The sequence below is a fragment of the Pseudophryne corroboree genome, chromosome 5 (assembly GCF_028390025.1).
Source record: "Pseudophryne corroboree isolate aPseCor3 chromosome 5, aPseCor3.hap2, whole genome shotgun sequence".
Classification (NCBI taxonomy): domain Eukaryota; kingdom Metazoa; phylum Chordata; class Amphibia; order Anura; family Myobatrachidae; genus Pseudophryne; species Pseudophryne corroboree.
This window is the reverse complement of record NC_086448.1, coordinates 650,767,060-650,783,617: the sequence shown is the minus strand read 5'-3', so window position 1 is coordinate 650,783,617 and position 16,558 is coordinate 650,767,060. Positions and strand designations below refer to the sequence as shown.

Here is a 16,558-nt window from a genome sequence, read left to right as displayed (position 1 = left end):
TTTCAACTCGGTCGATTCCTGCATTTCCTGCAAACAGGAGTGTCTATGGGCCTCAAATTGGGGTCCATTAAGGTTCAAATTTCGGCCCCGTCGATTTTTCTTCCAGAAAGAATTGGCTTCAGTTCCTGAAGTCCAGAAGTTTGTCAAGGGAGTATTGCATATACAACCCCCTTTTGTGCCTCCAGTGGCACTGTGGGATCTCAACGTAGTTCTGGGATTCCTCAAAACACATTGGTTTAAAACCAGTCAAATCTGTGGATTTGAAGCATCTCACATGAAAAGTGAACATGCTCTTGGACCTGGCCTGGACCAGGCGAGTGTCAAATTGGTGGTTTTTTTTTATCAAAAAAGCCCATATCTGTTTGTCCATTCGGACAGGGCAGAGCTGCGGACTCGTCCCCAGTTCTCTCCCTAAGGTGGTGTCAGTGTTTCACCTGAACCAGCTTATTGTGGTGTCTTGCGCCTACTAGGGACTTGGAGGACTCCAAGTTGCTAGATGTGGTCAGGGCCCTGAAAATATAGGTTCCAGGACGGCTGGAGTCAGGAAAACTGACTTGCTGTTATCCTGTATGCACCCAACAAACTGGGTGCTCTTGCTTCTAAGCAGACTTTTGCTAGTTGGATGTGTAATACAATTCAGCTTGCACATTCTGTGGCAGGCCTGCCACAGCCAAAATATGTAAATGCCCATTCCACAAGGAAGGTGGGCTCATCTTGGGCGGCTGCCCGAGGGGTCTCGGCTTTACAACTTTGCCGAGCGGCTATTTAGTCAGGGGCAAACACGTTTGTAAAATCCTACAAATTTGATACCCTGGCTAAGGAGGACCTGGAGTTCTCTCATTCGGTGCTACAGAGTCATCCGCACTCTCCCGCCCGTTTGGGAGCTTTGGTATAATCCCCATGGTCCTTTCAGGAACCCCAGCATCCACTAGGACGATAGAGAAAATAAGAATTTACTTACCGATAATTCTATTTCTCGGAGTCCGTAGTGGATGCTGGGCGCCAATCCCAAGTGCGGATTATCTGCATTACTTGTACATAGTTACAAAAATCGGGTTATTATTTGTTGTGAGCCATCTTTTCAGAGGCTCCGCTGTTATCATACTGTTAACTGGGTTCAGATCACAGGTTGTACAGTGTGATTGGTGTGGCTGGTATGAGTCTTACCCGGGATTCATAAATCCTTCCTTATTGTGTACGCTCGTCCGGGCACAGTATCCTAACTGAGGCTTGGAGGAGGGTCATAGGGGGAGGAGCCAGTGCACACCACCTGATCCTAAAGCTTTACTTTTTGTGCCCTGTCTCCTGCGGAGCCGCTATTCCCCATGGTCCTTTCAGGAACCCCAGCATCCACTACGGACTCCGAGAAATAGAATTATCGGTAAGTAAATTCTTATTATTATTATATTAAAGGGGCACAGATTATTATTTGTCCAAAATTTATATACTGTAGATTTAAATTAGATTATACATACTTATACAACGCTCATTTACACAGCAAGTAACAGATATAGTTAAAATGAACATACTGTATTGGATAGACCATGGGGACTCTCATCCAGTGAGGCTGGCTAGCCTGTAAAGTGATGATCTATCTACATAGAAGATTGGTGTGAGGATGAGTCCCTGCATGATCACTTCTCTATGCATTTATTCATGCCAGATAACAAGAGTGGGGGGATGTACTAAACATGCAATAACAATTGCTAAATATAGATTGCACCATTTGTAGTTCTGCTTCCCAGTGATTGTACTGGCAGTTTATCATGTTCCTAGGAAGATATTATGTACCAAAAATAGAGTATATGCCTTCCTCATGGTTTCTGAGACATAAGTATAGATCATAAGAGAAGTAGCAGTGGGGTGTGCTAGTAGGCTTCAGTTTTGCTGTAGTTTTCTGCCAGTGTCTTGCATGGATATATTTAGAACATTAGGTTACTATCCTGATAATATTTGTGTTTTGGTAATAACTTGGTTACATTCATTATTGAACTTCAAGTTAATTCAGACAAAAATTAGACTGAAGCTAGTCCTTCAGTCATTGCGCTCAACAACTCTCTATAGTGGCCCTTAGAGTAGCATTATTAATAGGTTTCTTTTCTATAGAAATCCTTAAAAACTAATTCATGGGAAAAACTACACATGGGAAAAACTGTTACCAGTCTTTCAATTGCTCTAACAAACAGTACCTGGTACATTCCTATCGTACCTATTCCTATGGTACATTTAGGCTGCGGGGCGGGAGGCTTAGGTTTAGGGTACGGGGTAGGGGGGTTAGGTTTAGGCAATACTATGGAGGGTTAGGCTGCAGGTAGGGAAGGTTAGGGGGTTGGGGTTTAGGGTTAGGATACTTACCTAGTAGGTGCCGCGATCCTGCGTCTCGGGATGCTGTTTCGGTATTCTGACCGCCGACATCTGGTTTGGTTATAAGCACGGTATCTTGGCCAATGTTTTCCAATTGATTTTACAGCTGCATTATGACCCAGCCACAAGACCTCGCAGTTAACCTGAGTTTCACAAGTTTAATAAGGAGAAGCAGGAGACAACATTACATTATATTCACCTTCTGTGGGAATTTTGATACCTAGATAGCATACGACCTTTGGCTGCCATACTGTATATCTTTAAATGTTTCCTAAAGGCACTTGAGTGTTCCATATGCTACTTAAAGGAAGGAGGCGCTGCTTTGGTATTACGTTTATTTAGTGAGTCATAAGCATGCTGTAGAGAAGAGCATAGGACTGGTTCCAAAAACCATACTGTCATCTGTATATAAGCTCTGCGATATTCATTTTATTCTGTGCATCCTGTATGGTACTGATGTATTACATTTGTTTTATTGTAATGTTTGTCACATCTTATCTTTCAATATCATTTGCTGTTTAAATAATAGATGCATCACTTCATTCCAATCAGGTTTTTTTTTGCAGCAGTCTCATTAACTGCCTCAACATGCTGATGTGTTTGGCTCTGAAGTTAGTCACAAAGTGTAGGTGAAATAAAACTGGTAAATATAGCTATAATGCTAAAAGATTGTCCAAAAATCATGTTACATAAAAAGGTGTCATATATAACAGTATTATGGTAATAATAATAATAATAATAATAATAATACCCAAATGTATATAGCTACAGTTTATATAGTGATCCTAGCAGAAACTGCCAAAGCATGGAGAAAAGTACAGTTTATGAAAGTGTAGTGAATTGCTAAGATTATGGTCTCTGCAACTTCCTTGACAAACATACAGCCTTAATTGACTATCAAGCTTGAAGAACTCTGCATTTTGATTGGCCAGAAGAGTTCCAGACCATTGAGATTGTGCTGTAACAGCACCATGGATTCCTTGAATGCATTAATTTGCATATCAGACGTGGCAATGGAAGTGCATGATGATGACATAGCATTACTTGTTATGTTGTGCTGGGTAACAAATACACAATTAGACTGCTAAATGTAAAGCAGCAATGTGATCCAAACAGTTAATTATCTTAGAGGAATAATAAATATTAAATGCACATTGCAATCATTGTACATTATGTTTTTTTTTTACTATTGTAGGCTTTAAGGCTAATGTATTAATTGACAAAATTACCATTATTTATTTATTTACTATTGATGTCAAATACACAAATTGGGTTAAAAATTTGTAAGATAGGGAAATAATATTTACCGGACCCTAAACCCAATTGCAAAAAATAAGGTACATTGTAATTATTACAGGGCGTTAATATTACATGCTAAAATGCAGTAAATGACTTATTATACTTGCTACACTACAATAAAATGCACATTAAAGGCAACTTGCAGTATTTATTGTACTAGATACAAGTTCAGTTTTGGAAAGAGCTAGTAGGGCAGGTTTCGGAGAGGCTTAGGAATGAAAATTGTGAAGTTGTGCTCAGTCTCTAGCTACAGTATCATCTATCTAGTACATTCTATAGAATAATAGCCAGAATTCTGATTGCTTGCAGTGGGCAACTAGTCACCTGCCCTCTGTAGGTGGTTAAATACTCCCCCCCCCCCTCCTCCTTAGCATATGGATAGTTTTTGACAAATATTTCCTAAAGCTAGGGGTCAGCACCTAAAGCTAGGGGTATAACACAGTATGCCATACCATATCCTGTACAAAGCCAAACCATATCCTGGCACCAAATGTACAGCACTAAACCGTGTCTGGTACCTAATGTAATGTGCCAAACCATGCCTGAAGTACAGAATGCAGAGCTACAGTATGTCAGATCGAGAATAAAAAAAATACATCAAGCCATTTCTGGGGACGAATTTAATGTGCACAGTCATATCTGGGGCTGAACCTAACATGCAGATTCATATCAGATGCCAATACTGATTTGTAGATCCATTGCTACAGACTCCCTGTACCACTGGCCCTGTCTTTTTACCTTTTGGTAAGTGCTTCCCCCTACCAGATCATGTCCCCCAGCTATCCTTCTAATGCTTTACAATGCCAATTTCTGTCTTGTGCTGATCTGCTACAGCAAATCAGAGTTCACTGTATAAGAGGGTCACAATTCTGGTTTCGCAATGAGCCAACCAGTATACAGTACAGTAGAACGTTTTTAGAATTAACCAAGAGTGACTCCAGCAACTGATTGACACTCATTAGAATTCAATGGCCTCAATCTTTCCCTAGCACTGTAGGTACAGGACACCACCATGGCTAGTATCTATGAAAGCTGAACTGATGTATTGTTATTAGAGTCATTCCTTAAGCCCCTCTCCATGGGGGCTTCCTCTCCTGATCTCTCCCTTTCCTTTCTTGGGTGCCCAGTTGCCTCTCTGCTATCTCCTCCTGTATGTCCGAGTGCTTTCTCAAACTCAGCATGGCCAAAACTGAACTCCTTGTTTTCTCTTCATTTAGAGTTTCCTCCCCTCCCAACCTCTTTATCACTGTCAACACCACCACCATCATCTCAATTAGACAAAAAACCTGCCAAATCAGGTGGAGAAAATTATTTTTTGGCTATTTGGGTGTACACTATCTTTCTTTGTGTCAGAATTCCCTCCACCTCCCTTCTTACATTACACTTCACAACACAACTATCTCCTCTATTCCCCAACTCCGCTGCCTGGGAGTCATTCTTGACTTTGCCTCCACATTCAAGCTCTTCAATGTGAATTTCAGGCTCCTCAACTTCGCATGCAGACCTTTCCTCTCCGTGGAAGCCACCAAAACCATTGTTCAGTCACTGATCAGCTCTCACCTTGACTACTGCAACCTTTTCCTTACCGGACTCCACTGCATCCATCTTGCTCCTCTCCAATCTGTACTCATTGCTGCAGCTAAATGTATCTTCCCACCACTCCACATCTGCCACCCCTCCTTGCCGAGCCCTTCACTGGTTCCCCTTCAGCTACAATATCCTCTTCAAGCTCTGCACCATCACGTACAAGACCTACTCCATTGCCTCCTACATCTCCAACCTCATCTCTATGCACACTCCCTTTTACCCTCTCTGGTCAGCCAATTCCCCCTACCCTTCATCACCTCTGGTAACTACTTGTCACTCAGAATCCAAGATTTCTCACATGCTGCCCCCCACCATTGGAACAATACAGCCCAACCATAATACCACGTAGTCTACTTCACCTTCTTGCACCCTCTAATTCTTCCACTCCTGTTTCTATCCCCCCCCCCCCCCCCACTGGCTCACTCATTGTGTCTTGCATTAGTATCACCTTTTCCCTTTAGACTGTAAGCTCCATGAGCAGGGCCCTCCTTCCTCCTGTTCTCATTACCTACTACTCTTACATACCAGCTACACTCTATATCTCCTGCTTAGACTCTCTGCCCCCTGACTCCACTCCTTTGTTGCTTTGGTTTCTTCAGACAACCAAGACTAGTTATCTGTACCTACACTACTAGGTACAGGTGTCAGATTATGCTGAGTATTTCCATTGCACCCCTTGCATCAGTGGCTGTATTGAGAGTTGTAGTGCTATTTGTTACTTGTTTAGTGTATTGTACTGTTTTCTGTGCTGGACTGTTTAAACCTGTACTGTCTTATTGTGTTGACCTCTGTATGTCGCTGTGGACCACTTGTGGCGCCCTATAAATAGATAAATTATATATATATATATATATATATATATATATATATATATATACCAATGAAAAGAATGGATAAGTGGACTAGTGGAGAAGTTACCCATAGAAACCAATCAGTATATACCTATCATTGTATAAAGTGTTCTTGGTAAATGCTTCCTCAAAGCTGATTGGTTGCTATAGGCAACTTCTCCACTGGTCCACTACTCCAATCTTTTCATTGCTTGATACATCAACCTCTTAGTTTTATGCTCAACAATTTCAGGTCTCTGAGCTGTGACGCTCTTCTGCTCTCCATTTGCCGATAGACTCCTGACATTTGGAGTACTAGTAGATGTCTGTATACACATAGATGCAGTCAAATCTTAATAAAGGTGGACATCCGCATTTATTTTCTAGCACACAAAGCAACTGCAGATGTAGCAGAATTGCGTACAACTCTGATCAGACCCATATGCCTTTTCTGGTTGACCTGTAATCATGTGCTCATCTCTGGTTAGTAAATAATCAAAGACGCATTCTGCTAGCTGGTACAAACCATATGATTACACATCTGGTTGGTATATAAATATCAAACAAATTGCTGGAAAAATAAAACATACCCCCTATTTTCAGGAAATTGTGAATAATGTGTCCACGGCACTTTGGACCGCGATTGCACCTAAGCGGGCATGGGCACATCTCAGTGAACATGATCACATTATCAGTGGGCATTCTCAGATGATTTTATTGTTGCAAGCACCTGCTGTATGATCTCCTTATATCGGAACTGTCCAACTGAAAATGGGTTGATTGGGAGGTTTGACAGAGTGCTGTATGACATAAACAGGTCAGAGTTCACACAAATCTGATTTCATTTCTGAAAGTGTTTTGCCTGTAAGTGCCATTGTAAACATATAACTTTCCAATAGTAAAAAAAAAAAAAAGGAAGAATATTTTTGTGTTTTTCTTTATTGCAGTAGATTCTGATCACAGTATTGCTGACAGTTGTGTTCCATTTCTACAACTTCAGTGGCTTGGAAGAATATACATAACGTAAACATAGGATTTAATATGCTATTCAGTGTAACTAGCATCGCATTGCTGTGATTCAGTTAGTATGACTGTCGTTCAGGTGCACGTCCTGGTATCACATGTTCATAGCGAGGTAGATTAATAGGGAGTTCTGTGTGGAATTTTCTATCCTGTTATTGTTCTCCCTCAGCGTTTGATGGCTGAGTTAATTCTCTTTAGTTTTGTCATGCTCTGAAGCACACATTGCCAGGCTATGATAAGCTTTACAAGGAGAAGAAGTAAAAACACAATGTCCATCAAAGTCCTAACCTTGCATTTTAAACGTTCCGCTGACCTGATGTGCTGTTCCGAAGGCCTCAAAGGATTCCTTTTATGAAAAAAGCCCAAACGAAAAGGTTCAATATGTCCTAGAGCTATCGTTTTTGAGTTAAACTGGGTGAAGTAGAAATATTTTACTCATCAGCTTTGCAGTCACAGAGTTTGCTTCAGCTAGAACAAAACTGCTGAGGCATTTAGAGAAAATTAACCCCCCATCCTGGCAGCCAGATGTGACTGGTTTCTGATGAATGCACATGAGTGGGCTGAAAAATCAAGAGACTGTGAAATTCCTGTCAGGTCTGTACAGTGCAGAATGGGCTATTGACTGCTTTCTATATTTCCCTCCATCATTCTTCTTGAACACTGCCATTAATTTCCTCTCCAGCTCTGACTTTTTTCTTTGTTCACCCCCCCACCTCCTCCTCTTTTTCTTTTCCAGATCTCGGTGCTGCAGAGCAGGATGCACCAGGCTTTGGTGGAGTTCTTCAAACAACAAGGCCTCTATAACCAGGCTGGGCTGGCCCGATTCCAGGCAGCCTCTCAGGAGAATGCTCAGAAAATATTAGATGTGCAGGTAGGTGATTGCAGAGAAGTAGGAAAGATTATTCTGATCTATATTGGAAAGCAAATGATGACCAGCGTGATGAAGCATTGAAACCATATCTCATCAGGGGCTTATACATTTTTTATGTATTTAATAAACTGGAATTGCATACAGGAGCACCTCAGTACTATACATAAATATATATATATATATATATATAGCAGAGAAAAACGTGGCACTCACGGCAGCTTTCAATAATCACAACCACAGCAGTCAATTGTAGCAGAGCAACGTTTCAGTGGCACCCCACTGTCTTCAGGCTTTATTTAAATTTTACTTTATATAAAGCCTGACGACAGTGGGGTGCCACTGAAACGTTGCTCTGCTACAATTGACTGCTGTGGTTGTGATTATTGAAAGCTGCCGTGAGTGCCATGTTTTTCTCTGCTAGAATTACTTTGTTTTACGGAGGCACCGGCTTTTGCTTTGATTAAGCTTATTGGAGTGCCTTGTACCCCGATTTATATATATATGTGTGTGTGTGTGTGTGTGTGTGTGTGTGTGTGTGTGTGTGTGTGTGTGTGTGTGTGTGTGTGTAGAGTCATAGTACTCAGCACTGTGCAATAAACAAATCCTTTTTTTGATTTTGCAAGATATTTTCTCAACTTATTTTTTTAAGGGTTTCTTATGCAGCCATTTCGCAATCACAGGGTTTTTTACCCCTTCAGATCAAAACCACTCAGTATTTCTATAATTTAAACATATCTGATTTACAGAGGAGAATCGTCCTTAACACAATAGATCCCTATTTTGCTAGAGGCTGGGACATATTTTTCTGCGGCAGTCCTAGAATTGAATAACGCTGTGCTCAGTTTGAATGATGAGTCTCAGACGGGGTCAGATTTACAAAGAAAAAGTCTATGTACAGGTGAAACTCAGAAATTTAGAATATCGTGCAAAAGTTCATTTATTTCAGTAATTCAACTAAAAAGGTCAAACTAATATATTATATAGACTCATTACATGCAAAGTGAGATATTTCAAGCCTTTATTTGTTATAATTTTGAAATTGCGGTTTACAGTTTAAGATAACCCCAAATCCAAAATCTCAGAAAATTAGAAAATTACATAAAATCAATAAAAAAGGATTTTAAATACAGAAATGTCGGCCCTCTGAAAAGTATAATCATGCATATGTACTCAGTACTTGGTTTGGGCCCCTTTTGCATGAATAACTGCCTCAAGGCGGCGTGGCATGGATTCTATCAGCCTGTGTCTCTGCTGAGGTGTTATGGAAAACCAGGATGCTTCAATAGCAGCCTTCAGCTCTTCTGCATTGTTCGGTCTCATGTCTTTCTCTTGGCAATGCCCCATAGGTTCTCTATTGGGTTCAAGTCAGACGAGTTCGCTGGCCAATCCAGCACTGTAATCCCACGGTCATTGGACCAGGTTTTGGCAGTGTGGGCAGGTGCCAAGTCCTGCTGGAGTGCTCTAAAATTTCCTGGTAGATGGCTGTTTTGACTCTGGACTTAATAAAGCACAGTGGACCAACACCAGCAGATGACATGTAGGGTTGCCACCTCTCCCGGATTTCCTGGATGCTCCAGGATTTGGTGGCAACCCTCCAGGAGGCTTTTTCTGAGTCCCGGATTCTGGGATTCTCCCGGAATATGGGGACCCTACCGCGTGTCACCAACTCATGTACAGACTGTACAGTACCGTGTGGTGCCACGGCGTGCCGTTTGCGCTGCGCCCGCCAGCCGAACAGGAGAGGAGGTCCCACCCGCACCCGGCCTTCCAGAAGAGGAGGTCTGCGCCACTGCACACCAAACTTTGTTGACGTCATCGGGTGGCGGCAGACCTCGGAGGAATCGACGGTGCTGCGGCAGGTTGTGCCCCAACAGCGGTACGAGCAGTGGGGAGCAGCCTTCCTCTCTGCCTTTGCTGGGTATTAGCTCCGCCTCTTTCCTGCCTGTAACAGCTGCACGCAACACTTGGCTGTTCTAAAATTCCAGACAGTCTGCCCTCAGTCACTGATGACAGCGCAGGAGGTCGGTGGGCTGTGGCAAGGTTTGGATGGAGAGGAGTGGGCTGCCTGTGTGTTTGTTTTTTAGTTTAACCCCAGTGCTCCTACCTCCAGTTTAACAGAGAATAGAGTTAACATTGCAGTCATGCATAGGTATCTTACTATCTTTACTTACTATTTGTAAGCTTGACTTAAATGTATCTGCTGTATGACTAACCCCTGTATGGAATATCAAGTAAAGGGTGCATCTTAAAGGCCCTACACACTTAGCGATTACACTGAAAGATATGAACAATCTCGTTCATTAATGAACGAGATATTGTTCATATCTTTCAGTGTGTATGCACCAGTGATGAACGATGCGCGGCTCCGCGCTCATTCATCATTGGTGCTGACTCGTTTATGCCTGCAAGCCAATATGGACAATTTTGTCCATATTAGCATGCAGGGCTATGGGTTTAGGTGACGTCACCCCCCATCACCCCCTCCAGGCCGCCGGGTCGCCCGTTGGCCATTTCAGGGGGGGGGGGGGTGTTGGGATTGGGGGGAGGGGTGGATCTCCAGGAACTGATGATACTTGAGGTGGCAACCCTAATGACATGGCTCCCCAAATCAACACAGACTGTGGAAACTTCACACTGGACTTCAAGCATCGCGTGCCTCTCCATTCTAACTCCATACTCTGGGACCTTGGTTTCCAAATGAGATGCAAAATTTGCTCTCATCAGAAAAGAGGACTTTGGACCACTGAGCAACAGACCAGTTCTTTTTTCCTTTAGCCCAGGTAAAACACTTCTGACGTTGTTTGTTGTTCAGGACCGGCTTGACAAGAGGAGTATGACATTTGAAGCCAGGTCCAGGATCCGTCTGTGTGTGGTGGCTCTTGATGCACTAACTCCAACCTCAGTTCACTCCTTGTGAAGCTCTCCCACACTTTTGAATGGCCTTTTCCTGACAATCCTCTCCAGGCTGCGGTCATCCCTGCTGCTTGTGCACCTTTTTCTTCCACACTTTTCCATTCCACTTAACTTTCTATCAATGTGCTTTGATACAGTACTTTGAGAACATCCAACTTCCTTTTGAGGCTTTCCCTCCCTTTTGAGGCTTTCCCTCCGTGTGGAGGGTGTCAATGATAGTTTTCTGCACAACTGTCAGGTCAGCAGTCTTCCCCATGATTGTGAATTGTACTGAACCATACTGAGAGACCAGTTAAAGGCTCAGGAACCCTTTGCAGGTGGTTTGGATTAATTATCTAATTAGGGGGTGACACTTTGAGCCTACAATATTGAACCTTTTCACAATATTCTAATTTTCTGAGATTTTGGATTTGGGGTTTTCTTAAGCTGTAAGTCACAATCATCAAAATTATAACAAATAAAGACTTGAAATGGGTCTACTACGGTATGCCGGCGCTCGGGACACCGGCGCAGGGATCCTGACTGCCGCTGTACCGGCAGTGGGGTGAGCACTCCCTCCAGGGGTGTTGTGGACACCCCAAGAGGGAAAATAGTTGGCGGTATGCCGGCTGTCGGGATTCCGGCGCCGGTATGCTGAACGCTGGGATCCTGACAGCAGGCATATCAAGTGCCACCCGCTTGAAATATCTCACTTTGCATGTAATGAGTCTATATAATATATTAGTTTTACCTTTTAGGTTGAATTACTGAAATAAATTAACTTTTGCACGATATTCGAATTTTCTGAGTTTCATCTGTATTTCTTTAGTACCTTCCGCTCCATCCAGTGGTCCGTTGACTTACACACAGGTCTGCGGAAAGTAGTGGTGCTAAGCAGTTATATTTACAGACAGCATAAGAACAAATAGGATTGGCATACAGCATACGAGAAATTGGATGATATAGTTGCCCATTCCTACAGAAAGAAAGCACACGGAGAGAAATATTTTCTGCATCAGAAATTTATATACTATAGTATAGCTGTCCATACATACTGTATATAAGTACATAAACAATGTTAGGCTCTCACTTCCTATAGTATCTTGCTCTGACTCAATCCTACGTGATTCTTGACAAGCTGGGGATTTTCAATATTTGAAATATAATTCTTCCATGTGCTTTATGGCAAATACAACCTTGGACTTTGCAATCCTGTATCCAGGTACTGGTTAATTCAGCCAGTTTTCAAGAATTCTACTGGAACAGGAGTTTGTCAGTGAAGGTTGGTAGCAGCGGGAGACGATATTTATTTACAGGAAAATGGTAAAATGTGAGATTGGTCCTGTAAGGCCGGGAAGCAAGGGCATAGTTACCATAGGTGCCGGGAGTGCAGCTGCTATGGGGCCCAGACCTATAAGGAGCCCACCTTCCCTGTCACTGTTACATTTGTTATATACAAGGGTGTAGCTACCATAGGTGCAGGGAGTGCAGCTGCTATGGGGCCCAGACCTAAGAGGGGCCCACCTTCCCTGTCACAGTTTTGTTTTGGTTTTTAAATAAATCTTTTTATTAAACAGTCATATCAGTACAGATAATCAAAAGACAAGATACATACAGTTCTCAGGATATCAAAAGATAAAACATTCTGTAGTTGAAAAATGGTCATAAATCCCAGAGAATCAATAGTATGGCAATATGACTGTGGTTTCTTTATTTTTCAAGAAGAGGTGGAGAAAGCAAGTAGAAAAAGATAAGTGGTGGAAATAAGAAGGAGGGAAAAAGAGAAAAAGAGTAGGAGGGGGAGAGCAGGGGGGACAGATAACAGAAATTAGCAAGGACTATGCTCACCACTGACAGAGCAGATTCAGAAGGTCATATTAAATGGTATCATGGAGAAACGCCCACACCACGCTGGTTGTCAATTGAACATACAAAGTGAAAGTTCAATCTATACCAAGTAGTTGAGTCAAATATTTTCCAAATTCGATCTTGAGGATGAACAGGTAAGCTAAGTATGAAAGCGCCCCATTTCTTATGAAATAAAACTTCCATCACTGCACTTTCCCATTCTCTTACTGTTGGAGCAGTAGGATGGATCCAGTGGGATAGAATCACATGTTTAGCGATGGTAACCATTACTGTCAGGACAGGTACTAAAGTTATTATATCAAAATCTAGATGCCATGTAGAGAAATCAGCAAACAACATCGGTCTTATTGACAGGGGCAGATCAAGATTAAACGCCCTATTAAGATATCCAAGAAGCTTAAACCAAAATTTCTTTATTTTACAACATGTCCAAAAGTTATGTGTAAACTTAGCTCTGAGTACCGAGCATTTGGGACATAGGCCCAGCTCCAGAGCATTGAAATGTTTCCTTTGGGAGGGGGACACATACATTCTATTGAAAACTCGAAGATGCACCTCTTGAAGGCGAGCTGACTTTTAAGTATTTGAGAGATTGCTTCATATGTTTTAAAATGTCCAAGATATTTGGAATATCAGGGATTTCCTTTTTCCACGCCAGGAAAAGCGGATCCCATGAAGGGGCATTAGCTTCTATCAAATCAGCGTAGAGATATCTAATGTTGAATGAATGTGTGCGACAAAATGCAAGAGTGGTATTTATAATCAGGGAGATCAACTGTGTGCCAAACAGATCTACCAAAGCATTAATGTAGTGTCGAAGTTGGAGATACATAAAGAACTGTCGTTGGGGTATAGAGAACTTGTCCCGCAGTTGGGTAAAGGAAAGAAGTTGTCTGCCAGGGTCAAACACATCCCTTATGGCACTAATTCCCAGGCATCGCCAGGTATAAATAGTCGAATTATGCATGGAAGGTATGAAATTGGGATTTCCCCAAATAGGGATGTATGGGATAGAAAAGGGGTTACTCTTGAGGTTTTTATGTGTATTCAGCCAAGCTTTGTATGTGTAATTGAAAAGGATATTGAACCTAAACTCCTTCGGAATATCTATTGATGGAGTGTGGAGGAGAGCTGCTGGGGAGTAAGGGTAAAAAAGGGCTTCTTCTAGAGCTAGATTAGTATAAAGGCCTTGGCGTAGAAGCCAGTCAGAGGCGTAACAAAATAAAGCTGCCCTGGCAAATATAGGAATGTTAGGTACACTCAAGCCCCCCCCCCCTCTGTTTATTAAGATAAGTACGAGCCCTAGGCATACGAGGTCACCCAGATTTCCATATAAACCTAGAAAAGAGCCCAGAGCAGGTCACAGCATCTTTCCTCGAGAGCACCAAAGGAAGCATTTGTAGCAGAGAAGCCAGTTTAGGGAAAGATACAGATTTAATTACTGCAATTCTACCCATTAGGGAGAGTGGGAAATCCATCCATTTCTCCAACTGGGTTCTTATCTTCTGAACAATCGGGGCATAATTGAATGCATATAACTGAGATAAGTGGGAAGGTATATAAATCCCCAAGTATTTCATTTTGGTAGTAGTCATTGTAAGTCGGATGGGGAGACTGGAAAGAGGTGGGGAGTCTCCTAAACCTTGCAAAGGTAATAATTCAGATTTATTTATAGTTATTTCAAAGATTGCCCAAATGGAAGTCAGGGTGTTACTGATAAACAGAAGCATGTCATCAGCAAACAAGCTCAATTTGGACATCACTCCATTGACTGATATGCCAGTAAAAAAAGGCAATTGTCGTAGGGCGATGGCCAAGGGTTCCAGAGCAACTGCAAACAATAATGGTGAAAGGGGTCATCCCTGTCTGGTCCCCCTTTGAGTAGAAAAGGGAGCAGAGAGATATTTGTTTACAAATATTTGGGTGGGAGGATTATGGTAGACAGTCTGTAAGGTACGAATAAATTGAGAGGGGAAACCAAATCTTCGGAGGGTCTCGAACAGATGATCCCACGTTACCAGGTCAAAAGCTTTTTCAGCATCTAAAGATAAAAGCAAAGCAGGACCATCCTCTCGAGACGACCCCATGGACTGTAAAATAGTTAGATTTTTCCTGATGTTAGTCACTGAATGTCTACCCCATATAAAGCCAGTTTGGTCCCCATGAATGATCTCAGGGAGTATCCTCTTCATTCTATCTGCTAAGATCTTGGTATGCTATGGGTCTGTACGAAGAGGGCATTGTCAGATCCTTCCCTGGTTTGGGCAGTACCCGGACGAATGCAGAGTTAAAATATTGGGGGATTGAACATGATGAAATAATAGAATTATAAAAAGATGTTAAAGGTTTTACAATTTTTGAGGAGAGAAGTTTAAAAAATTCAGTAGACAACCCATCTGGGCCTGGGGTTTTAAGATTTTTAAGTGCATCCTGGACCTCTTGTATAGTAAAAGAGGATATAAGCAAGTCTGAATGTTCTAGTGAGATCTGTGGCAATGTAACTTTATCCCAAAAAATCTGTTTAGCTGCAGTATTAAAAGGGTCTTGGGAATAGAGGGTATTATAATAAGTATATAAAATATCCGAGATCTGTTTTCCATCACATTGTATGACACCAGTAGCATCCTGCAAAGCTGCAATGTGGTGAGGGCCCTCGTTCATTCTAAGAAGGTTAGATATTTGTTTCCAAATTGAAAAATATTATGTTTACCTGTGTTTAAGAATTTATATTTGCGTCAAAATTTGGTCAAAGTGTTGTTTTGCTTCTTTGTATCTATTTGTTTTCTGACGTGGGGGATAATTTAAAAGCTTGAAAGGAAGAAGTAAGTGCAGATTGAGCTTCACTGTATGTTGTGTTTTGTTCTTTTCTAAATTTGGCCGCAAAGGCAATAATATCCCCCCTTAAAACTGCTTTAGCCGTTTGCCAGAAGAGACCAGGATTAGATTCATGTTCAGCATTATTATGCTGATAGGAATCCCAAACCGTAGCCAGCATGGATTGAAATCTCTGAGAGGCTGCCATTTTCGCTGGGAATCTCCAATGGGAACATTAACCCAGCGTGAACTTAGTTTGTAATGTCAGTGAAATGGAGGCATGATCTGATATCAAGATCGGTTCTATAGAAGTGTCAATGACCCTGGTGGACAAACCATCAGAAATTAAAAAAAATAGTCTAGACGGGAAAAGGAATTAAATGACGCTGAGTAACAGGTGTATTCTAATTCAATGGGGTTATGGATTCTCCATATATCTAAAAGACCCTGTTGGTTTGCCATATAGGATAAGTTAACCTTCGAGAGATGGTATTTCTGAGAGGAGACACTTTTTTATCTAAAACCAATGAGGAAACCAAATTCAGATCACCTCCATAATAATCGAGGCATTAGAATAAGGTCGAAGGAGGTTAGTGATTGTTATTTAAAAAGACCTATCGTAAACTGCAGGTGCATATACGTTACATAAAATGTACCTGGAACCCTCTAAGGTTATATTTAGGATAACATATCTGCCAGCCGTGTCTACAATCTGATGGTGGACATCATAGGTGAGTCCCTTTCAGATAAGAATAGCAACCCCTCTTGCCTTAGAATTGAAAGAGGAGGATGCAGTAAGCTGATGGCGAAGCATACCAAGCTTTGCATGTTCAACAGGCGTGAGATGTGTCTCCTGTAACAGAGTGACATCAGCCTTTTACTTTGTTTAAATAGGTGAGGATTCGTCTACGCTTAATTGGTGGGTTTATACCCCTCACATTCCAGGAGTACAATTTAATTTGGGAAGCCATATGTAGCGATAAGGGTCAGATTAACCAATTCCCTGACG

General features: G+C 41.9%; 1 protein-coding gene across 2 annotated transcripts in view; it reads left to right on the top strand.

Annotated features, from left to right (window-relative positions):
* The window catches only part of CCDC178 (coiled-coil domain containing 178), a 754,227-nt gene that overhangs the window by 683,750 nt on the left and 53,919 nt on the right, over window positions 1-16,558 (top strand). For both annotated transcript variants that reach the window (XM_063923667.1, XM_063923668.1), the window contains one exon: window positions 7,840-7,974. In XM_063923667.1, coding sequence (XP_063779737.1) covers window positions 7,840-7,974 — 135 coding nt within the window. The remainder of the gene's footprint in view (window positions 1-7,839; window positions 7,975-16,558) is intronic.